The sequence below is a fragment of the Rhineura floridana genome, chromosome 4 (assembly GCF_030035675.1).
Source record: "Rhineura floridana isolate rRhiFlo1 chromosome 4, rRhiFlo1.hap2, whole genome shotgun sequence".
Taxonomy (NCBI): Eukaryota; Metazoa; Chordata; class Lepidosauria; order Squamata; family Rhineuridae; genus Rhineura; species Rhineura floridana.
The window spans coordinates 121,446,834-121,471,155 of record NC_084483.1 but is presented as its reverse complement, the minus strand read 5'-3'; the positions used below and the strand labels follow the sequence as shown (position 1 = coordinate 121,471,155).

The 24,322-nt window shown below is 44.6% G+C and overlaps 1 protein-coding gene across 14 annotated transcripts in view; it reads right to left on the bottom strand.

Moving 5' to 3' along the window:
* Window positions 1-24,322, bottom strand: part of ARID1B (AT-rich interaction domain 1B) — a 620,767-nt gene that overhangs the window by 67,405 nt on the left and 529,040 nt on the right. For all 14 annotated transcript variants that reach the window (XM_061624213.1, XM_061624203.1, XM_061624204.1 and 11 more), the window contains one exon: window positions 15,961-16,106. In XM_061624213.1, the coding sequence (XP_061480197.1) occupies window positions 15,961-16,106 (146 nt within the window). The remainder of the gene's footprint in view (window positions 1-15,960; window positions 16,107-24,322) is intronic.

The window sequence follows — 24,322 nt, the reverse complement described above, 5'->3', positions numbered from 1 at the left end:
GAGAGTTACACCCGTGTAATAACTACAGGGTGCTGAATCAGATCACCATCCCCAATAGCTACCCATTGCCACTCATCATGGAAATGTTGGAACGATTGTGGTCCGTCAAGATCTATACCAAGCTCAAGTGTCTGTGTCAGAATTGCTTAATATGTTTTTTAATAATGTTTTTAACCCTTTTAAAAAGTTGTTTTTAACGCTGTTTTAATGTATGTTAAGATCTGTTTTTATGATGTTTTAAAGTGTTTTTAGCGCTTTGTTTGCCACCCTGGGCTGCTGCTGAGAGGAAGGGCGGGATACAAATTAAATAATAAATAAATAAAAAATAAATTTGAGGGGAGCTTACAATCTGGTGCGAATAAAAGAGGGGGACGAGTAGAAGACAGTCTTCAAAACCTGATATGGACAGTTTACTTGGTGATGCCATTTGGGCTATCTAATGCTCCACGGGTATCCCAAAATTTCATGAATGACATCGTTTGGGACTATTTGGATCGATTCATGATCGTGTATTCGGATTATATTCTGATATGTTCTGATTCCCCCAAGGAACACGAAGAACATGTGAAGGCAGTGTTGCGGCGCCTCCGGGAACATCGCCTCTATGCTAAAAGTTAGAGAAGTGCAGGTTTGACGTGACCATGTTGGACTTTTTGGGGTATCGCATCTCACCAGGCGGAGTAGAGATGGATCCGGGCAAGATTCACTGTGTTCTCACGTGACAACTTCCTTGTACCAAGAAAGAGTTACAGCGCTTCCTGGGGTTTGCCAATTACTACCACTGGTTCATTGCAAACTACTCCGACAAGATGGAGCCCCTCACGGACTGTCTAAAGGGGCTGGGACCCATTCACTGGACAGAAGCTGTGCAGCAAGTCTTTGAAGAGTTGAAGGGGCGGTTCACCTCGGAGCCCATTTTACAGCACGCAGACCCCACACACCCCTTTGCAGTTGAGACAGATGCGTTGGATGTGGCCATTGCAGCGGTGCTTTTACAACCAGCACATAAAGGGGGAAGCCTGAGACCATGCGCTTATTTCTCGCGGAAGTTGACCAGTTCAGAGCAAAACTACAAAGTGTGCGAAAGGGAGTTGCTGGGCATCCGGGATGCCTTTGAAACTTGGCGGCATCACCTAGAAGAAGTGCAGCACAAAATAGAAGTGCACACCGACCATCGGAATTTGAATCAAATTGAATCAGAGACAGATGCGATGGGCACAGTTCTTAGCCCACTTCCACTTCAAAATTCACTACATCCCGCAAGTGCAGAACAAGCGAGCAGATGCGTTGTCCCACAAGCCAGAATACCTAGACAGCCTGATCCTGAAACTGCCAAAACTAATCATACCTCCTGAAAAGATATTAGTGGGGGCATGCCAAGAGTCCTGGGTGACAGAGCTGCAAGAGCAGGATCCCTTTGCTAAAGAGAAGTGCTCTGAGTTAGCAACACAACCCACTGAGAGTAGCGAGGGTTTCACGCTGAAGGAAGGGATGCTGTATTGTCATGAAGCCATGTATGTGCCTTCCAGAGAGGTGAGAGCCAAGGTGCTGTGCTAATGTCATGGCTCCCCCACCGTGGAGCATTTTGGAGCCTACAAACCCTTACAAGCTATCGCCAGGAACTTCTGGTGGCCTCGGATGAAACAAGAAGTGGAGCATTACGTCCGATCCTGCCCCACCTGTGCTCAGGCCAAGCATGCCACTGGATGGCCCGCTGGGCTTCTAGAACCCCTCCCGACCCCCAAGGACCCTGGCAGATGGTCACCATGGACTTCGTCACTGATCTTCCTTCCTCGCAGGGGAAAACCACCATGTTGGTAGTAGTGGATGCTTTTATGAAAATGGTGCATTTCATCCCATGCATGGGACTTCCAAACACTCAAGAGACGGCCCCCCTCTATGTGCAGCATGTGTACTGTCGGACAGTTTGGTCTCTGACCGAGGAACACAGTTCACGGCCAGCTTCTGGCGGGCGATATAGCAAATCCTACAGAGTGAACTGAGACTTTCCTTGTCCCATCACCCGCAGACGGATGGACAGACGGAAATAGTTAATGCCATGTTAGAACAATACCTGCACTATTATGTCAACTACCAGCAAGACAACTAGGTGTCTTTTCTATTATAAGAGAGCTGTGGACGAGCATCGGCAGGAGGGCCCCCCCATCTGAGTGGGAGACAGATTGTGGCTGACTACATGCTATTTGCCTACGCAGGGACGTTGCCATAAGTTGGAGGATCAGAGGGTGGGACCCTTCGAAGTGGAGGCTCAAATCAACCCAGTAGCTTTCCACCTGAAACTGCCTCCCATCTTCAGGATACAGCCTGTGTTTCATCGCTCCCTGCTGATGTTGGAACATTCCCCCGACCCTCACATAATGCCAGTGGAGCTATCACCCCCACCTCACAGTGAATGGGCAGGAGAAATATGAAGTGGAGCAGAAACTAGACTCGTGGAAGCGCCAGGGACGGCTTCAGTATCTAATTCACTGGAAGGGGTATCATCCATCGGAATGTTCTTGGGAAGCAGTAGAGGTCCATGCACCGGACTTGGTGAGAGAGTTCCATGAAGCCTACCCGAGCAAGCCCAAGCCCCAGGGGTGGAGGGGAATAATGCATGGAGGGGGGGGGTTGATGTTGAGCCCCAACTCCCCCAGGAAGAGGAGTCGGCTGAGCCCCAGCTTCCCCAGATAGATCAGGGAGAGGAGCCAGAGGTGGATGATGTTTTTGATGGCATTGAGGGGAGGGGGTGAAGTTGACAGCCAGCCAGTTCCCACGGACAGTCCTCCCGTCAATGCAGAGCTCGCTCCACCTATAAGGGCCTCAACAAAGCCGTTGGGGGATGACCTCACGTGTGCGTCAACTCCACCACCCCAGGACTCCCCGCCTGGCACTTCAAACGCTTCCCCACCCCCTGAAGTCGAGCCAGCACTGTCAGATGAGCAGGCGGACGCTCGCCCCCCCTCGCCCCGTGTGAGATGCTGTGAGAAGCGGGTTGGTCAGAAGGTGGAACTTCCAAGGAGTCAAAGATTACAGGCGAAAACCTTTCCTAGTTAAGGCGGCGCTCCCCTGATTGCGGTGCTGAGTCAACTTACTCCACACGCTGCAGAGCATGCTTAGGTAGTCTAGTTAGGGTCAGTAGTGAGTCAGCATAGAGAGGTCTATGAAGTGCACTGCTTTCGATTGTAACCGTTACTCTAATAAAACAAGAATTAATTCCAGCCTTGTCTCAGTCTCATCTCTTGGACTCTGGGCAGGACAGGTTTCCCAAAAAGAATCCCGGGAAGTGAAGTTTGTGTTGTTGGAGATGCCCTATTGCTCTCACAGAGCTACAATCACCAGAAGAGGGGCTGACTGTTAAACCACTCTGGTCACTGGAGCTCTGTCAGGGGAATAGGAGTCTCCAAACAACTCTCAGCACCCTTCACAAACTACACTTCCCATGATTCTTTGGGGGAAGCCATGACTGTTTAAAGTGGAATAAATGTCTGGCATGGGTGTGGCCCCCTCATTAGCCAAGCCAAACAACTGTGAGTCTGCTTTTAGAACACTGACAGTTGGTTCTTACTGAGCATGCCTGCGCTATCATAGATGTTAAATTTGTTAAATTAAAAATCAGTCATGCATTTTTTAAACTTTTAAACTGCAGAAGATGACGGTCTGAATATGGGGCAAGGTCAGTAACCAGATTACAGGTACTCTGTGAATATGGCTGATTTTTAATTAATTTCAACAATTTATGAGGCTACTGACAGAAAAAAGTCCAACAGGGCTCTGGATTTTTTTCCTTTTTACACTTTGAACTCTAGATTCTCTCTGTGTTTTGTGTATCACTCTAAAAACTTAGAGGGTTGTTAAGCAAGTGTTTCTGAGTTCAGGACTGTAAGTTTTGTAAGATTTTGTTTTGAAATGAGCTTATGGGAAGCAACAGAATGGCATGGTTTTTTTTGCAGTTTAACATGGTGGAATATGAAAACTCCATGCTGGCTATAGTATACAGCCATTCTTGTGGCTGTATACTTTAAAAATGGGAACAAGATGTCCCTTTCCAAAAGAGGAAAAAGGCTACAGGGATCAGCAAGCATTTATGAATGAATGTAAAATCAGAACTAAGCAATCAAAGAGTGTATACATAGTATGACTATGAACAAAACTATCCAAGTTGCAATCTTGACCTTGCTCACTTGCTCTATGGACAGCTGTGGGAGCTAGGGTGAAATCAGAAGACCATTCTACTTGTGGCTGGCACATTTTTCTTACTTGAGTTAGACTGCACAATAAGTAGTCTGAATTGGTTGCCAATTTACTAGCTGCAAGTTTGTGTCCTGTCACCACAGACGTCCTGAATTATGCTGGGATAGTGATGTGTAGAACTACTAGGGATTAATTCTTCAGGCGGCCCATTCAACTGCTTGTAGAAGGATTTTGGGAAGGAGTAGTAACATTGTGGTGGAAAATGGTACATAAATATTTGAGTGATCAGATATGTTCCATAGAATCATATGGGTTACAGTTCTTTAAAATGTGCTTATTATGATTTTCCCCAATCAAACAAGGGAATGTGCAAGAAGGCTTCAATGTGTTGTTTATGTGTATTCAGATGCAAATATGGTTATACTGTGTATCACTCTCTTTACAGCAGTGCTCAGGACTAATTGCTCACAACAGCTTAATCTAGGCCACCATATCATTTTGAGAAGCAAATACTACTGTAATTTCTAAATGGATAATATTAAAACCTATCTTTTGTGTAGCATCCATAGGTAGTTCTACATTCTTTGCTGAAATGCTTTGTACAGACTTTCAAGAATACTTCCGAGGGATTTACAGCTGACATCCCTTTGCTTTTTAGTCCAATGACAAACTGAGGGTATTATTTTGACCCCCTTCAAGCAATGAAGGAACACTATTGTCACAATTCTGGCAAATTAAGGTATGTGCACACACTCTTCTACAATGACAGTAATGAACCTGCCCTCAAAGTACAGACCAAAATATATAAAACATTAAAAAGAAGGTAACAGTGAAATGTGGGGTTGAAAAAGAGTTGCAGTGTAGAGTGGACAGGTTCCAAGAACTAGCCTCAGGTTTTATTAGAAGAAGCTGAAAGTTAGAATATTAAAAAAGAAAATATGGGTCAAGGTCCTGCATAAGCTATATACCACACCAAACCTAGCTCACTCAAAGGCAAACACAATGTGAGTTAAACTGTAGCTGAGTATCATAAGATAGTAAAATACTGTAACAAAGTTCAAACATTGCCTTTTCCTTTTCTGCTAATGAAACAACATCTCAAAAGGCCCTACTGGTAGGGATCTATATTCCTGTCCTATATGCTGTGCTTGTACAGTCAGCCCCCTATAGAGGGACTGAGAGGGGACAGAGAGGGACTGACCTATTTTTGGAATGATGATTAACTGTGCAAAAAGAGCCCACTGCAAATCATGAAAACATTAAGTAGGGCCCCAATTAGTGTAGTGACGGGTAGAGGGAGATATGGCATTGTGAGGAGGACTTGCCAGGTAAGGGGAACGCGGCCCAGGCAGTTAACGGCTGTGCCTTGTTCCAGTCTCCCCACATCCGCAGGTTTGTTGATTGCCCTATCAGCCAGCTTTCAGGCCTCCGGATGCTGCTGCTAAATGCCAGATCGGTGCATAATAAGATCTCCCTCATTCACAATTTAATTGTGGATGAGGCAGCCGATTTGGCATGTATAACCGAGACCTGGGTGGGTGAGGAGGAAGGAGTCAGTCTCTCTCAGCCGCCAGGTTACCTGGTTCAGCATCAGGGTAGACTTGAGAGTCGGGGAGGGGGGGTTGCTGTGGTGTATAGGTGCTCCATCTCCCTCTGCAAGCACCCTGTCCATGTCCACTGGTCTGGAGTGTTTGCACCTTATGCTGGGTCAGCAGGACAGACTGGAGATTCTGTTGGTGTACCGCCCACCCCAATTCCCAACAGACTCCCTAGCTGAGCTGATGGAGGTGGTCTCGGGTGTACTGTTCCCCAGACTGTTGGTTCTGGGGGATGTCAACATCCATGCCGAGGCCACCTTATCCGGGGCGGCTCAGGATTTCATGAATGAATGAATGAATCTTTTTTACCCCGCCCTTTTTCCAAAACTGGAACTCAGGGCGGCTTACAAATAAAAACTACACATAGGTAAAAAACATACAAAAATATACAATTAAAATAGAATTAAACTATTCGTAACATTAAAACCATGAAATATACACTTAAGATACTAAGACAATTTAAAACATTAAGAATAGGACCATAGAACAATACAACAGACCTTATGAGGCCCTATCTTAAACATCTTCTAGTCCAAAAGCCTGTCAGAATAAAAAAGTCTTTGCCTGCCGACGGAAGGATAGCAAGGAAGGGGCCTTGACAACCATGGGACTGTCCCAATATGCCATTGGCCCAACACATGTAGCAGGGCATACTCTAGATTTGGTTTTTGCAACTGTACATGGAGTTGGTGATCTGAATGTGGGGGGCCTTACATCAGTCCCTCTGTCATGGACAGATCACTGCTTGCTGAAGTTTAGACTTTAGTGTATTTTCCCCTCTGCAAGGGTGGGGGACCTATTAAGTTGGTCTGCCCCCAGAGACTAATGGATCCAGATGGTTTCCAAAGGGCTCTGGGGAGTTTTCAGGCTGATAGGGCTGGCGCTCCTGTTGAAACCCTGGTTGAACTGTGGGATACAGAAATGACCCAGGCGGTTGACATGATTGCTCCTGAGCACCCTCTCCTGTGTAGAGCTTGTATGGCTCCATGGTATACCCCAGAGCGGAGACTGATGAAACAATATAGGAGACGGCTTGAGTGCAGATGGAGACGAACTCCTAGTGGATGCAATTATACACTGGTTAAGTGCCTATGGTAAGCTGTATTTAGGGGCAGTGAAGGCAGCAAAAAAACAATATTTTGCTGCCACTATCAAATCATCAATGTGCCACCCAGCGGAGCTCTTCAGAATTGTCCGGGGGGCTATTACACGCTGGCCCCAGGAACAAGGTAGAACCATCTGAGGCCCACTGTAATGAATTTGCTAGGCACTTCCAGGATAAAATCTCTAGCATCTGCCATTAGACTCCAGTGTTATAGCAGGTGAATCAAGCGAGGTATCCAGAACACAGCCTTGTCCCAATTTCTTGGATGAGTTTCAGTTGGTACAGCTTGAGGATGTTGACAAGGTACTTGGACAGGTTCATGCAACCACTTCTGTGCTGGATCCTTGCCCTTCTTGGCTAATAAAAGCTAGCAGGAATGGAACAGCCGGCTGGGCCAGGGAAGTGATTAATGCCTCTCTGCAAGAGGGGGTGGTCCCTGGCTGCCTGAAAGAGGCAGTAGTGAGACCACTCCTGAAGAGACCCTCCCTGGACCCAGAAAATCTTAATAACTATGGGCCGGTGGCAAATGTTCTATTCCTGGGCAAGGTCCTTGAACAAGTGGTTGTGGGCCAGCTCCAGACACTCTTGGATGAGACTGGGACAGAGACAGGGGGAGTGTGACTCTGTTGATTCTTCTTGATCTCTCAGCGGCTTTTGATACCATTGACCATGGTATCCTTCTGGGAAGACTGGCTGAGTTGGGAGTGGAAGGGACTGCATTGCGGTGGTTCCGCTGCTACTTGGCAGGCCAGCTCCAGAAGGTGGTGCTTGGGAACATTGCTCGGCACCCTAGACTCTCCAGTATGGGATTCCGCTGGGGTCAGTTCTGTCCCCCATGCTGTTCAACATCTACATGAAACCGTTGGGTGCGGTCATCCGGAGCTTTGGAGTGCGTTGCCATCAGTATGCTGATGACACGCAGCTCTATTTCTCCTTTTCATCTTCTTCAGGTGAGGCTGTCAATGTGCTGAACCGGTGCCTGGCTGTGACAATGGACTGGATGAGGGCTAATAAACTGAGGCTCAATCCAGACCAGACTGAGATGCTGCTAGTGGGTGGTTCTTCTGACCGGATGGTGGATGTCCAACCTGTCCTGGATGGGGTTGCACTCCCCCTGAAAGAGCAGGTTCATAGCTTGGGGGTTCTCCTAGAACCATCTCTGTCACTTGAGGCTCAGGTAGCCTCAGTGGCACGGAGTGCTTTCTACCAACTTCGGTTGGTGGCCCAGCTACGCTCCTATCTGGACAGGGATAACCTGGCTTCAGTTGTCCATACTCTGGTACCCTCTAAGTTAGGTTACTACAATGCGCTGTACGTGGGACTGCCTTTGAAGACGGTTTGGAAACTGCAGCTTGTGCAAAATGCAGCGGCCAGATTGGTAACAGGGACCAGATGGTCCAAACATATAAAACCGATTCTGGCCCACTTGCATTGGCTGCCTGTATGTTTCCGAGCTTGATTCAAGGTGCTGGTTTTAACCTATAAAGTCTTACACGGCTTGGGACTACAATACCTGATGGAACGCCTCTCCCGATACAAACCCACCCATACACTACGCTCAGCATCAAAGGCCCTCCTCCGGGTGCCTACTCTGAGGGAAGCTGGGAGTGTGGCAACAAGAGGGAGGGCCTTCTCAGTGGTGGCCCCCAAATTATGGAATGATTTTCCTGACGAGGTGTGCCTGGCACTCACACTGTTATCTTTTCGGTGCCAGGTCAAGACTTTCCTCTTCTCCCAGGCATTTTAGCATGTGTTTTAAATTGTGTTTTAAATTGTTTTTAAAAGATGTGATTTTAAATGAGTATATTTGTTTTTAATGTTCGGCTATGGGGCGGTATATAAATACAATAAATAAATAAAATAAATAAATAAACTTTGGATTATTCAGGAGGGTCTTAACTATTTTGGGTATAATCCACCAGGACCAGTACAAATATGCTAGGCTTTATATAAACATATGGTTCAAGTAGCCCTGTACTATCTACTTCAGCTGGCACTAACTCAACATGGTCTTACACCTTTCAACAGGACTTTTGTGAGGAAATTTCCTGATTGTTTATACCTTAGCATTTAACTGTACTGCTGTGCCATGGTGTTTTGGAGTGTATAAAGTTTAATATGGGAGAAAAACACCATATCTGTTAGAAAAAGTAGATGGATTTGGCTTTGAGGCAGGATTAACCCCTTGCAAAGAAAGAGACAACAGTCTCTTTGTTTTGTTAAAAAAAGGGGGATAGTTTATGTCAATTTTTTTGTGAACAAACATATATAAAAAGCAAGACTTGCACAATGATGACAGAAAATACTTATCTGCAATGTAATCTAAGAATAGCTATATCCACCCACCCTACACACAGGCCTTTCTCTACTTAAAAAGAAACAACCTGATCCAAAGCTCTGCAGGAGCTCCAGTACACTCACATACTCATGAGCTGCATGAGGCAGCTTTGTGTGCAAAACAGGATGACTACTGCCACTCTGACATCTGGTCCTTGTACAAAGGCTCATTGTTAAGCCCAGTCCTACGAGCTTGGCAAAAGAGCACCATATCATAATATCTGATCAAAAACATTTCTTTTAGGTTTTATTCTGTGTCTGGAACTCCTCCATTCACTGAATGTATGCATCTTTTTTCCTGTACATGGATTACCTTCCTAAAAAGGCTGAGGATCTCTGCACACATCAGAGAACTGTATACCCGAGTGTACCCTGATCTTTGGATCAAGGAATATGGCGGCAGAAACTGCAGATTAACTTTGGTTGAGACACACTGTATTGAGCAGCAGCAAAATCACATGGGCAAAAAACTGTTGGTGCCAATTTAATGTTTTAAAGCAAAAGTAAAGAAGGCTAATTGTTGGCACTTACATTAAAATTAATTATAAAAACCTAGTTGCATTACAGGTACATTCATATACTTAGCAGTATTACCCTGCATTACCATTTTCACTAAAATTAAAAAATGAAATCAATTCTGACTAGTGTGAGCAAAAGAAAAAAAAGCCTTTTGTTCATGGAGTAAAAATTTAGTGTGTGATTTTAAGGAAATGGCCCTATTGCTTACCATATCCCCCCCCCCGGCAGAATAACTGAAGAAACAGTTGTCATATTTAGTCACACTGATTCTACTTAAATAATTATTTGCTCATTGAAGCCTACAACACAAGAGAGTGTGGGTGGTGGTGGTCTATACTATCAAAGTGACATTTTGGGTATCTGCCATGTTTTCTTAACAGAACAGATAGCTGAAATGACAAATCTAAATTGGTGTCAGTTGCACAGTTTAAATTCTAACCATATTTTTTTGCTTTCCCTGTTGTTTGCTCCAGAGCTGTAATTTGGGCAATATTGATCTTTCTGAAAACCCTGGTAGTCTTGTTTGTGCTCAGAGTCATAGTAAGCATGGGCATGGGTGGTCAGGGCCAGCTCCAGGCATGCGGGGGGCCTTGGGCATCAGCTTGCCCTGGCCCCCTGGTGGGTGGGTGGGTGTGCGCACGCATGCATACATGCACACACCTGCCCCCCGCGCGTGCCTCCCACTGCCCCCCTACCTGTCTAGTCTTTACCATTGCCCTTAATGAAGATGGCAGCTGCGGTTTCCCTAAGGGGAATGAAGCCTCTGCCACCATCTTTGTTGATGGTACACGTGCGTGCTATGTGCGCACATCTCTGCCATCAACTAAGATGGCAGCAGTGGCTTCAGTACCTTAGGGAAGCTGCGGCCGCCATCTTCATTAAGGGCAATGCTCATTAGGTGACTTTTGGCCATTCACTATCTCTCAGACTAGCTTACCTCACAGGATTGTTGTACAGATAAAAGGAGGAGAGTTATGGCTGGGTATAAATGAAATGAATGAATGACTTGAATGAATGGCAGATAGGGATGACAATTTTTCTTTTCTTCTCATGACGGAAAGCAATGATGTGTCCCTGATTATGTACATGGATTTTGAATAAGGTTTCCTTGGAACGGCAGCTCTTATCTTGAAAGTTAGCTTCTGAAAATGGCATCAGACTGCCAGAAGCCACAAAGTAGTAGAGCCAGGGCTGAAGCCTAGAAACTGGTTTCAATGCTGGAATTTAATCATAGTACATGAGTAATAATGAAAAATGGGAATAACTTTGAGTAGGTATAGAGTGCTCTTCTCTGTTCAATGAATAAGTATGAAATTGGTTCACTCAAGATCTGGGGAAACTGGGGCTTCCAGGCAGAAGGACATGCTATCCAGGGAAGCTTGAGCTTAACCTCCCCACTTTTCTCAAATTCTGCACTAAGTAAAAGAGGTGGAGAACCTATGGATCTCTAGATGTTGCTGGACTCCAACTTGCATCAGCATCAGTCATAGTCAGAAACGATGTGAATTACAGTCCAGCAACATCTGGAGGGCCACAGGTCCCCCACCCCGGTATCAAACTTTATCACATGGCTGCCTGTACCACATGATAAGACAGTCATCTAGTGCCTTCAGTTACCTGGTTGAAGCCAGCATTAGCATCCTGAAACAGCTGCTTGCAGATATGGGAATTTGAAGGATGGTAACTTCATCAAATGATCAATCCCAACAGGCAGCTGCTATATGAGGCATTTTTAAATGGCTGTCACGTGGCTCTTGCTTATCTGCATCTGCCCTAGCTTCTTTGTCATGGGCAGGTGATCATGGTCCAAGACTTGCTGAGGTAAAATGGCTCACCAATAAAATATTTTCAAACTATGTGCATCAGCATCAGTCCTTATAATGGTGCCAATATACCAGTTTGGAGCACCAAAAATGGAATGTTATATGATGCTGTGCTGTCACAACTTATGGCATATCCTATTCACAACACTTCCCCACCAGTGAAGGATGTTGGTCTTTATGTGGCCATAATTTATTTCTCAAATCTAGCTGTACTGCTTAAAACAGTTTGCTGAGTGCACACCATAGGCATCTTTAGTTCACATCATATTACTTATAAAGTACTTATATATTTATACATTTATTTAACTTCTGGTTTAAGGTAAAACATATGTCAGCAATTAGACTTATCAAGATTTTTTAATATGAAAACAGATTTATTTTTTTCAGTCATATTTGTATCCCTCCCTTCCTCCCAAAGGAACAAAGGGATACCAAACATATGCTCTCACCACAAATACAATGATTGAAGCATTTTCTGTAAATATTTTCAGGGGTTTAGAGTTGCCAGCTGCTAAACCAGAGTTTACACTTCAGGGACACTTCTGTGCAGAGTGATTTTTCTCAATTGGCAAGAGCCAATTCAGAACCCTGGACTGTGTTTGATAAAAAATGTGATCATGGTCTGGAAAAAAACCTGTTCTGCCTAAGTTCAATTTGAGGAGAGCCTTGACCCTACTAAAATCCCAAATGCCCTCTGTAACTCTGGATGAGTGCTATCACAACATACATTTTGGCTTACTTCACTGAATTTGTGGGAGAAAGATGTAGACATCCAGTATAATGTGTCTCTGTGTCCTTTTTGACAACATGTATAATATATTTCTTTAGCAGTTACTGAAAAATCATGAATACCAGTTAAATCTACAAAGGAAAGAACAGAATTTCTTTTGGCAAATGAAAACAGGGAAGTTACAAAACCTGGCTTCTGAAAAGCAACATAAAATTTTATTTGATTCTCACACAGTGCATTGAGGTTTGGATAACGGCTGCTGAACTTTAAACAGTATGAGTGAATTATTGTAGTATAGTGCATTTTCCAGGGTTGTTTGCATGTTCTTGATATGACTGCTGCATTGCTTTATTGGTTAAAGCTATTACTTCAGTCTCTCAGTTCTTCTTTAGGGTCAATTGCTGAAACAAATAAACCACAACTAGTGCACATACTAGGTTTTTACAGGGCACACTCTGGATATGGAAGTGAAAACTTCAAAAATGTACAAACAAAAAACAAAAAAAAGCTCTGGTATATGGGTCAATTATTTTACAAATTCAATATTTTGCAATGCAATAAAAATACTATGACTACCTCAGACAAAAGATTGCTAGGATAAATGGCTTTGCACTGAACAGATTTCCACTGTATGAAATAAAGAATGGCTGAATTATCTGGAAAAAAAACCCTCTGTGAAGCTTCCTTTAAACTGGTTATTCCTTTGCAATACATAAATCTTCTTAGGCAGGGCACTCTGCCATCTGTTTGTTGTTGGTTATTTTTGCAGCTCTGGGGGCCAGAGGAAAAGGGGCAAAAAATTACTGCTGCTGAACAGCAAGCTAGAATTTATAGGGCAGTTTCAATGCTCAGAAGTAATTTTATTTCAGCCAGGCAGACAAAACACATTACTACATAACCCAAACACAGTATTACCTGGGACAGCTCTGGTGGGGGAAGAAAGCGATTATCTAATAGGCTGTTCAATAGATTTTTCTTCTTTTCAACTGGAGTGAAAGTGTGTTGCATGGGCAAACAGCCTCCTGCATAACACTATGAGAAGCAATTTTATTTTACATTTTCAAAAATCTCTCTGATTAACAATTTGTATTCTTTCCCTTACCATTGCTGAAAACACAACATAAAACCATTATAAATAAGACATGTGGGAATTGCTAAATTGTTGACTAGAGAGTTAAAACAACCACAACCACAACCCAGGTATAATGAGGCTCTAGGACAACAATGTGCATTTTCAGCTGTTGCAAAAAGAACTAAACAGGACCAATGTTTGGCAATCAAAAACTTTAAAGGTTTAAGAGAACTGGGTAGCTGGGTGAGTTGTGGGGGAGGAATGATAGAGGCTATCTATGTTTTGAGTGTGTGAGTAAAAAAAAAACTTCTGAGTTTTGCTATAAGGTAGTTAATTTCACAGTATACATAAACATGCTGCTTAAGCAACAGGCAAATCATGTGAAAGACATAACAAGGGTGGGGAAAGGAGGAGAGAATAGTATCTACCAGCGTGTAACACCTTCATCATCACCTTCAGTGATTCAGGAGGAATCACTATAAACAACTGGTTCTCACATTATCCTTCAATGAGGCAATGATTGTATCCAAGTTTGTTAGAACTTCAGAGGAGAAGGCAACAGACTCCCTTCCTCCAGCAGCCAAGTAGAGGTGGCAGTGGCAGCAATAGCTAGAAAGACTTACAGGAATGGCTTACCCACAAGCTTTACTCTGGGCTCCTGGAAAGAAGAGAGGAACCAGAACTGTTGCCAGGGCTGGCTCCAGGCATGACGGGGCCCTTGGGCACCAGCGTGCTCTGGGCCCCTCCACTCCCCTTCCACGATCCACAGAAACAGCCGCGGGTGGGATCGCAGGACAGGAGCTTCTGAGCCGCCCGCTGTCCCATCCCATCCCCCCACTTCACCTACCTTTCCGCTTTTTTTGCGGCTGCGTGCACAGGTTTACCATCAATCAAGATGGCAGCCGAGGTTTCCCTAAGGGGCTAAAGCCTTTGCTGTCATCTTGGTTGATGGCAGCAATGTGTGCATGTAGCACGCATGCATGCCATCAACCCAGATGGCGGCAGGGGCTTCAGCCCCTTAGGGAAACCTCGGCCGCCATCTTGATTGATGGCAAACTGCAAAAAACAGCGGAGAAAAAGGTAAGTGAAGCGGGGGGATGGCAGGCGGTTCAGAAGCTCTTGTCCCGCAATCCGCGGCTCCTGTCCTGCTTCCGCAGATTGTGGAAGGAGAGAGGAGGGCCCTCTGTAGCTCCAGGGGCCCTCGGGCCAGTGCCCCACCTGGCCACCCTTTAGAGCCAGCCCTGACTGTTGCCACATACTGACCTGTCATTGGACGCAGAAGCACTACCCAATTGTGTGTATGTGTGTGATGGTATTTTTTAAAAAAGATCACAGGACTTCATTCACACAAGAAACCATTGTTAGAATGAGAAAGGTATTTTTGCCTTAAAAAAGCAAAGCGAAACCAAAAGCTGCTACTGCAGAGGTAGTAACACATTGTTTTCTCTCTCCAATCCAGGCGTTCATTAAAGCATGTCAAGAAGTCATCTACAACCCAGTTAAACCAGTAAAACAATGGCTTGCATTGCATTTGAGTATGCTCTTTGTATACACTTACACACATACCCTATACATTATATACTGTTCCCAGCAACCCAGTTAAAATCAATGGTTTTAGGACAGGATTTAACAATAGTTGCCATCCATCCCAGAAATACATGGTTAGACAGTCTTTTTTTCCTATGGGGTGTATTCTACTAAGTCATATTCAGAACAGACCCACTGAAATCAACTGGCTTGTTCTGACTAACTTCAGTGCACTGATTTCAGTGGGTTTACTCTGAGCATGACTTAGCAGAAAACAGCTCTATAAGTCAAGATAATCTAGTTACTATGTAACCGCATATTATGACGTATTAATTAATATAAATACTTGGGGTGGGAATGAGGAAGGAATTTCCTTGCTAGGGAGTATAAGTTTAAGTATTTAAACCAGATGAATATGAACACTCGAGCAATCCCACCAACCAACAGATCCCTGGCATGGTACTCCTGCAAGGAAAAGTGCAAAAGACTTTTTAGCTAATCTAACATGTCCATTTTTTGTCTATTTCAACGGATAAATATAATAACTGGGACATCCAGAAAATTAAAGTTTATTCTGAATTTCTAAATGCAGTCAATGATTTTTGGTACCTTGATGTTCAGGTTCCCAAGCTAAGATACTGTCAATTAGTTTGATCTAAAAATATTGTTTAATCACAGCTGTACCATCCTTAAAAACCCTTACTATTTTTAACAAAATGTAGTCTTGTTTCAGACTTCAAATGTGCCATGTTCATGTTTTCAGAAAACAACAGAAAAGGATCTAATGATGTAACATAAATACACAGGATTTGATACAGTAATGGGAAACTGTTGAATTCTCACAGTACTATTTTAAGGAATGTAGAACCAGCTGTACAGTTGTCAAGGAGAAACCCTTTGCACCACTTACAGCACAATCTAATGCATGTCTACTCAAAAGTATGTCCCACTGTGTTCAATGGGACTTACTCCGAAGGAAGCGGATAGACAATAGCACCCTTAAGGATGTCTACCTTTGAAAAAACAGCTGCTCCTGAAAAGTTACCAACCATTACCTGTGGAACTGTTCACCATGTTAGGAGCCATGCTGTAAGGAGGAGCTTGAGGGTTCATCAGGCTTGAGCTGTTGGTCATTGGTTGGTTGTAGGGAGAGCTGGATCCCATAATGCCGCTCTGATTGATGACAGGGAAACTGCCTTGCCTGAGTGAAGAGAAAGCACACACACGTGCACATGCTCTTATTATGTCTCTTACTGCACAGGACATATTTTGGTTAGTCACAGAACTCATATTTTAGCATTCACAAACACCTAAGAAAGAGGCAGCCAGTTAGTCTTTGCCTGCATGGGAGGGGGACTATTTAACTAGTAATTAACATTTTAGGGCTTGTTCTACAATCCAAACTACAATCAAGTACCATGCAGATCTTTAAATGGAATACATCTTAACTTAAAATGGACACAGCCTAATAGTATATAAGAGGTTGAAGTTGTTGCATGGCCAACAAGTACAAAGGGCTGGAAGCACAAAAAAGAGGTAAGTGCTTGCCATTGGAACAGGAAGAAGCCTAGGCAAACTAACTCTTAAAAAAAGGTTCTTTTGATTCCACTTTGCCTACCATACTACAAAAGCAAGCTATGAAGACAACAATAACAAAACAAAAATAAAAAAGGAAAGAGATGCAGTTACACAAATGGAGTGGAGCTATACTACTTTAGGAAAACAATTACATGTGCTTATCATGTTTGATGTAAAGTACTCTTGTTAACAGATAATACTATAGTCACACATAAACACAGGTATACTCTATGGACTCAGTAACAGGTTATTACAAAATTGTTTTAATGGAGCCTTTGAATGAAATCACAGACATACTGTTCCCTGCCCTTCTACCCATTGCTTGCATGGTACATCTGCCAGCACTGTGGCAGACCATTTACAGAAAAGAAAAAGAACAGGCCACCTACCCAGGTGCTGTACTGCTGGCCTGTCTTCTACCTAGATCATGTGGAGAAAGCACCCCCCCCAATTAGGGTAGTTAAGGGTAGAGGAAAGTATGTTAATTGGCAGTGGATGAACCAGGTAAAGGAAATGTGGTTCAGGTAATTAAGGGTTTTTCCATATTCTAGTCCACCTCAGCTGGAGGTACAGTGGCTGTCCTATGAGCCAGCTCTCCAGATGCTGCTTTTAAATGCAAGGTCGATTTATAATAAGATCTCCCTCATCCACAACTTGATAGTGAATAAGAAGGCTGACTTGGTTTGTATAACTAAAATCTAGGTGGATAAACAGGAGGGAGCCAGTGACTCAGCTCTGCCCACTAGGGTACTTGGTTCAGCATCAGACAGACTTAAGGTCCAGGAAGGGGTATGTGTGCTATAATCGAAAGAAATTCAGTCCCTTTCTCCTATTTTCCTGTCCAGATAAATAGAGTGTGTGAATATTGTGCGGGACAAATGGAACTGACTGGGGATTCTTCTAGTGTATCGCCCATCCCACTACCCAGCAATCTTCCTGTCTGAGCTGATGGAGGTGGCTTTTGATGTGTTGTTGAGGCCTCCCAGGCTGTTGGTCTTGGGGGGTCATCAATATCCACATCAAGGCCACCAGATCTCAGAAGGCTCAGGACTTCATGACTGCCATGACAACCATGAGGCTGTCCCAGCATGTCAGCAGCCAAATACAAGTGGCAAAAAGAGGGTGTTATGGTCTGACCTGTTGAGATTTAGGTTGACAATAAATTTTCCCTTCTATAAGAATGGAGGCAATTAGGATGGTCCATCACTCCTGGAGCCTGAATGGATCCCAGGGGATTCCAGAGGACTCCTCCCCCCCCCCGACTGATGTGACTAGTGCTCCTGTTGAAGACCTGGTTGACCTATGTAATAAAGAAAGATGACCAGGTGGTTGACATGATCACTCCTGAGCATCCTCTGCCACTTAGAAGAATCTGGGTAGCTTCATTGTAAATCCTGGAGCTGAGAACAATGAAGTAAGCTGGAAGATGACTTGAACACAAGTGGAGGAAAGCTGACCAATACTCAGCACTAGTACATGCTCATTCTCAAGTATACTCTGTGTCAGTGAAGGTGGTGAGGAAATGTTTTCTTGCGGCCTCCATTACATCCCCTCAGTGCTGTTTAGCAGAGCTTCTCCAGGTGGCCTATAACACGTTAATCCTAAGATTTTGGAATCATCAGTTGCCTGCTGTGCTTTGTTTTTGAAGCACAAGATAAATTTGCTTGCATCCACCATGACTTGGACTTCCCAATTGTGGCAGGTCAGCCTGAGGAGGTATACAGAGCACTGTCTAGTCCAGTATTGTTGGATTAGTTCCAGTTGATACAGCTCAAGGATGTGGACAAGGTGCTTGAGCAGGTCTGTGAACCCACTTGTATGCTTTTTGTGGCTTATAAAATCTAGTAGGAAAGGAATGATTGGTCCAAGGAAATGATTAATGCCTTGTTATTAAAGGAGATGGGGTGACCACTCCTGAAAATCCTTCTATGGTCCTGGAAGATCTAAATAATTATAGACCAGTTGCAAAAGCCCCCTTCTTGGGCAAGGTTTTTGAGTGGTGGTCACCGATCCTGTTGAGGCTCAAGGGTAAGACTAATTTCCTGGATCGATTTCATGTGAGGTTTATGTCTGGATTTGGCACTGAAGCTGCTTTGGTCACCATGTATAATGACCTTTGTCTTTCGAGGTGGGAAGTATTGTTTTGCAGTGGTTCTGCTCCTATATGGATGGTCAGATTTAGCAGGTAATGCTGGAGTTTGCCCCAGGAGAGCCTACAATTTAGGGTTCCACAGGGTTTGTCTATTCCCCACCCCTGCAAAATGCTATTTAACAATTACATGAAACTGCTAAGGAGGGTCATCTGGACAATGTGGTGTCTGACAGAAGTAATGGACTGGATGAGAGATAATAAACTAAACCATAATTTAGACAAGACTGAGATGCTGTTAATACATCAGATAATACATGTCGAGATAACCATAAAAGCTCGGCTGCCCTTGGGTGACGGGTCGGGGTCACCACTGAAGGGGTGACATCAAAGGGGGTCACCCCTTAGGGAGTCCTGAGGGCAAGGGCGCTACAACCTTCCATTTTTTTTATACCAATCTAGAGGAGATTGGTAGTGAGGAGGGCGTATGGCGCATGTATAGTTCCTGCGTGGGGTGAGAGACTGTGCAGTGAACTGAACAACAGGAGAAAGTCACCAGATGCCTTCAGAGCGAGAGTCTGCAACCGGCAGAAGGCTGGCCCTCCCTGGGTGTGAGACGGGGGGGGAGTAGATGTGCCCTGTGTGAAAGATATTGAGTGGGTCTGATTGTTCCCAATTCTCTCAGAGGCCTACTGGGATAACTGGTTAAGGCAGATTTTGTTGATGGGCTCTTATTGGGTCTGTATCAGGTGTTTAGGAGGAGTCTTAGTAAGGAAGGTCATGGGTGATGCCACCCCAATTTTAGTGATTATGGGTACCCATGGGGAGGTAGTGAACTACCATTGAAGATGAGTGCAAGACTATCTACGCCTTGTTCCTCACTTCCACTCCTCTCATGGATGGGTTCCTTATTGCTTATCTGCTGTGCCCACTGGCCTGTGTGCGCTGTTGTTTAACCAAGATCAGTATATAATAAGACCACACTCATCCATGATTTGATCATGGATGAAGATGCTGATTTGGTGTGTGTTACCGAGAGCTGGGTGAGTGAGCTGGGATGAGTTGGTCTGACCCAGCTTTTGTCTACCTGGATACTCGGTGCAACACCAATACAGGCTGCAGGGACGGGGAGGGGGGAGGAGTTGCTGTAGTCTACAGAACTTCCATCTCTGTCACCAGGAAACCACTCTGTCTTGGAGCTGCTGTGAAGACCTGCACCTGGTGTGGGGCCAAGGAGACAGTAAACTAGGATTGCTGCTGGTGTACCATCCACTCTGCTGCCCGGCAGCTCCTCTGACTGAGCTGGTGGAGGCTGTCTCAGCTGTGGTGTTGGAGGAGCCAAGAATGATAGTCCTGGGTAATTTCAATGTCCATGGTGAGGTTACCTCTAGCGTTCCAGCTTGGGACATCACGGCTTCCATGACGACCAAGGGGCTGTCTCAAGTTGTCACCGGCCCGATGCATGGGGCAGGGGACACCCTTGACTTGGTTTTTGCTCCAGATGGAGGGAAGGGTGGCCTAGAGAGGGGGATGGATGTCACCCCATTGTCACGGTCAGACCACTTCCTGGTGAAGTTTAGACTTATGGCTCTGATCCTTCCCTGCAGGGGTGGTGGACAGGTTAAGATGGTTCGTCCCCAGAGACTAATGGAATCCACTGGATTCCTGAATGCCCTGGAGGAGTTCGCAGTAGATAGAGCAGGTGACTCTGTTGAAGCCCTTGTCACATTATGGAACAGCAAGATGCGTCGGGCTCTTGACACGGTTGCCCCCGAGTGCCGTCTCCAGCATTGTGGAGCTAAGTTTGCACCTTGGTACACAAGTGAACTAAGGGCAATGAAACAGGCTGGACAATGGCTAGAGCACAAATGGCAAAAGATGTGCTGTGTGGCTGATCAAGCATGAGTAAAACATCATAACTGTGCCTACTGTGTGGTGATGAGGGTGGCGAAGAAGGCCCACTTCTCTGCCATCATATCCTCAAGCAGCTGTCCAGTGGAGCTTTTCCGTATTGTCAAGGATCTGTTGACATCAACTCCCTTCGGAGGCCCATTGTGAACTATATGTAAGGCACTTTGAGAATAAAGTTGCTTGCCTCTGTAGCAATCTTGATGCCCCATCCACATCTACTGTAGTCCCCAGTGAGGTGTCCAGTGCAACATCTGCTGCAACGTCTTAGGATTGGTTTCAGTTGATGCAGCCTGGCAACATGGACAATCTGCTTGCAACGATGGGGCCAGCAACGTGTCCTCTTCACCCTTGCCATTCTTGGCTTATTAAAGCTTGCTGAGAGAGTTTGACCGAGAGGATCTAGGGTGTGGTCAATGCGTTGTTGCAGGAGGGAGTGGCTCCAGATGCCCTGAAAGAGGCGGTGATTTGACTGCTCCTGAAAAAGCCTGAAAGAGGCACATGTTACCAAATTCTTCCAAGCTACACAGGAAGTGGATTGGACTGTGAAAGACCAACCCAAATGGTGTTGGCATTTTTACAAATTTGTAGGGCAGTACAATATCTCAGAGAGGAGGTCAGATCTCCTGCTCTCCTGGTTCATTCACTATAGCTGCCCAATTTCCTTGCTTTTAAAAGTTTGATAGAAATATTTGTGGGCTCTAGGTACGTTATTAAACTGCAAGGTTTTTGGCCTATTAGTGAATTTCTCTGCTTTTTAATCTGGGAAGTTTGCTGAGAATGGATTGATCATTTGCATGCTTATTGAGATCAGTGGGATTTACTCCCCTGCAATCATGCTTAGGATAAGTGAAACTGACCACAGGGGATGGGGAGGGGAGCAGGCAGGATGGGGAGGGGAAGAGGACATGTTTGATCATTTACATGTTTATTGAGTTCAGTGGGATTTACTACCATGCAATCATGCTTAGGATACGTAAAACTGACTGGGGAGGGAGGGAGGGAGGGAGGGCTGGAGTGGGCAGAGGAGGAAGGACAAGGAAGAGGGGAGGGGAGGAGGAAGGGAGAGGAGCGGGGAAGGATGGGAAAGGCAGGTCATCATTTGCATGCTTATTGAGTTCAATGGGATTACTTCTATGCAATCAGGGTTAGGATAGGTAAAACTGACCATGGGGGAGGAGGAGGGGGAAGGAGCAGAGAGGGGCAAAGGAAGGGAGAGGGGAGGGCACGTTTGATCATTTGCATGCTTATAGAGTTCAATGGTATTTCCTCCTGTGCAATCATGCTTAACATAAGTAAAACTGACCATGGGGAGGAAGGGGGGGAGGAAGAGGAGGAAGGGGGGAGGAAGAGGGGGAAGGGTTTTTTTGGAAGGGGATGGGAAGGGGCAAGAGGAAGGTGATAGGAGGGAGGGGATAGGAGGGAGGAGAAGGGAGGGTGGGTTTGATCATTTGCATACTTTTTGAGTTCAATGGGATTTATTTCTGTGCAATCATGTTGAAAATACAAATGGACTGCCTTCAATTTGATCCCGCCTTATGGAGACCCTATGAATAGGGTTTTCATGGTAAACAGTATTCAGAGGTGGTTTTACCATTGCCTTCATCTGAGGCTGAGAGGCAGTGACTGGCCCAAGGTCACCCAGTGAGCTTCATGGCTCTGTGGGGATTCGAACCCTGGTCTCCCAGGTCCTAGTCCAACACTGACCCAGGGAAGGGGCAGGGAGGGGAGGAGGGGAGGAGATTGGGTGGGTGGGCACTGGACAGAGGGGAAGCCCCTTTCCTTTCCAAAAGGAAAACATTGTGAACAGTATCATTGCTTTTCAGCGTTTCCCCCACCTTTTTATTCTACAGCAGGCACATGTAGCCTCCCACCCAAATTTAAACCAAAGCTCTCCCTGACCACATCCACACCAGGCCTTTATTTCTCTTTGGACAGTCATGGCTTCTCTCAAAAAATCGTGGGAAGTGTAGTTAGTGAAGGGTGATAAGAGTTGCTAGGAGACTCCCTGATCCCCTCACAGACCTTTAATCAGAGTGGCTGATTGTTAAACCAGTCTGGCCACTGAAGCTCTCTCAATGGAACAGGAATCTCCTCTCAGCATCCTTCACAAAGTACCGAGGATTCTTTGAGGGAAGCCATGACTATCTCAAGTGAAATCAAAGTCTGGTGTGGGTGTGGCCCCCTGATGAGGCAAGCCCAGCAGCTGTGAGTCTGGCTTTTAGAACACTGACAGTTGATTCTTACTGAGCATGCCCGACACTATCATTCAGTTCAATGCAAAATTTCTTAAATTAATTAAAATCAGTCAGGCATTTTTTTAACTTTTAAACTGCAGAAGACGAAGGTCAGATTATGGGGCAAGGTCAGTAATAGGACTACAGGTACTCTCTGAGCATGGCTGATTTTTAATGAATTTCAACAGATTATGAGAACAGAAAAAAGTCCAAAAGGGCTCTGGGTTTTTTCTCCTCTCTTTAGACTTTGAACTCTCTATTTTCTCTGACTGTTTTGTGTATTATCATGAAAATTGAGAGGGTTGTTAAGCAAGTGTTTGAGTTCAGGACTATAAATTTTCTAAGGTTTTGTTTTGAAATGAGCTTATGGGAAGCATCAGAATGGCCACGAGAGATAACGTGATTTCACTGGTCAATGTTCTGGTAACCTCATGGGTAGATTATTGTAATGTATTATACATGGGGCTGCCACTGACAATGGTCAGGACCAGAAAGCCTAAACATATTACATTGATTCTGGACTGTCAGCACCAGCTTCCATTCTGTTTCCAGGCCCAATTTACAGTGGTGGTTTAAACTTACATGGCCTTCCATATGAGCCAACTTGGAACTTAAGATCTTCCTCTAAGTAGTTCCTCTGGCACCCCCCCCCAGGTAGTTCCCCATTTATAGAATGCTCTTCCCAAAGAGGCCTGCCTGACATTTAGCTTAACGTATTTTTGGTGAAAGGCAAAGACTTTTCTCCCACTGCTGTGGCGAGGTATTGTTTAGTTGATTAATTTTATGGTAATCATATTTAAGGGGTTGAGAGGAAGTGGGGTTTGATTACTGTATTGAAAATTATCTGCATAATCACTTGTAGTGGATTGCTGCTGTTGGGCTGTATCCGACTAAGTCATATTCAGAGCAGAACTAGAATGAATGGGTTTAAGTTAGTCATGATTTCAATGGATTTAACTTCTTAGTCGGATAAAACCCACTGTGTTTTTAAATTTTATATGTAATGTTTTGTATTTGACTTGTATAATTCCTTTTATTGTAAGTCGCCTTGAGATGTTTGTATAAGGTAATTAATAAATGAAATAACTACAAACAATACATCATAACAGGACCAGAGTGTGCGCGCGCGTGTATATTTATTTATTTATTAGATTTACATCCCACCCTTCCTCCCAGTAGAAACCATGGGCACTGTAACATATATATGATTTTCCACTATATTCCATTGTATAGTTAATGGAAGCAGCCTTTGGTGCCAAAGAAGCTATGGTAAAATACAGATGTACTTACATTCTCTTCTCTAAGCAAACATTTATCCTGACTTAACATGAGTATCAAGCCCTTCTCAAACGTTTTGAGTTATCTTAGTGCATGAGGGAGCTTGTATGGTTGAGTTTTAAGCAAGCACATGCTTACGACAGGATGTCACTCTTTCACTGTATGTCTCCCAAATCAAGAAAAAAACATCCAGTTCTGGTCTCATCCAGAGTAATTAAATTTGATAAACACCTCAACTGTTAATCCTGTTTTACTGAAGGGTGTTATGCTCAACCTATCTCCCATACTTGATACTGTGATACTTGTTTCATACAAGTAATGGTTTAT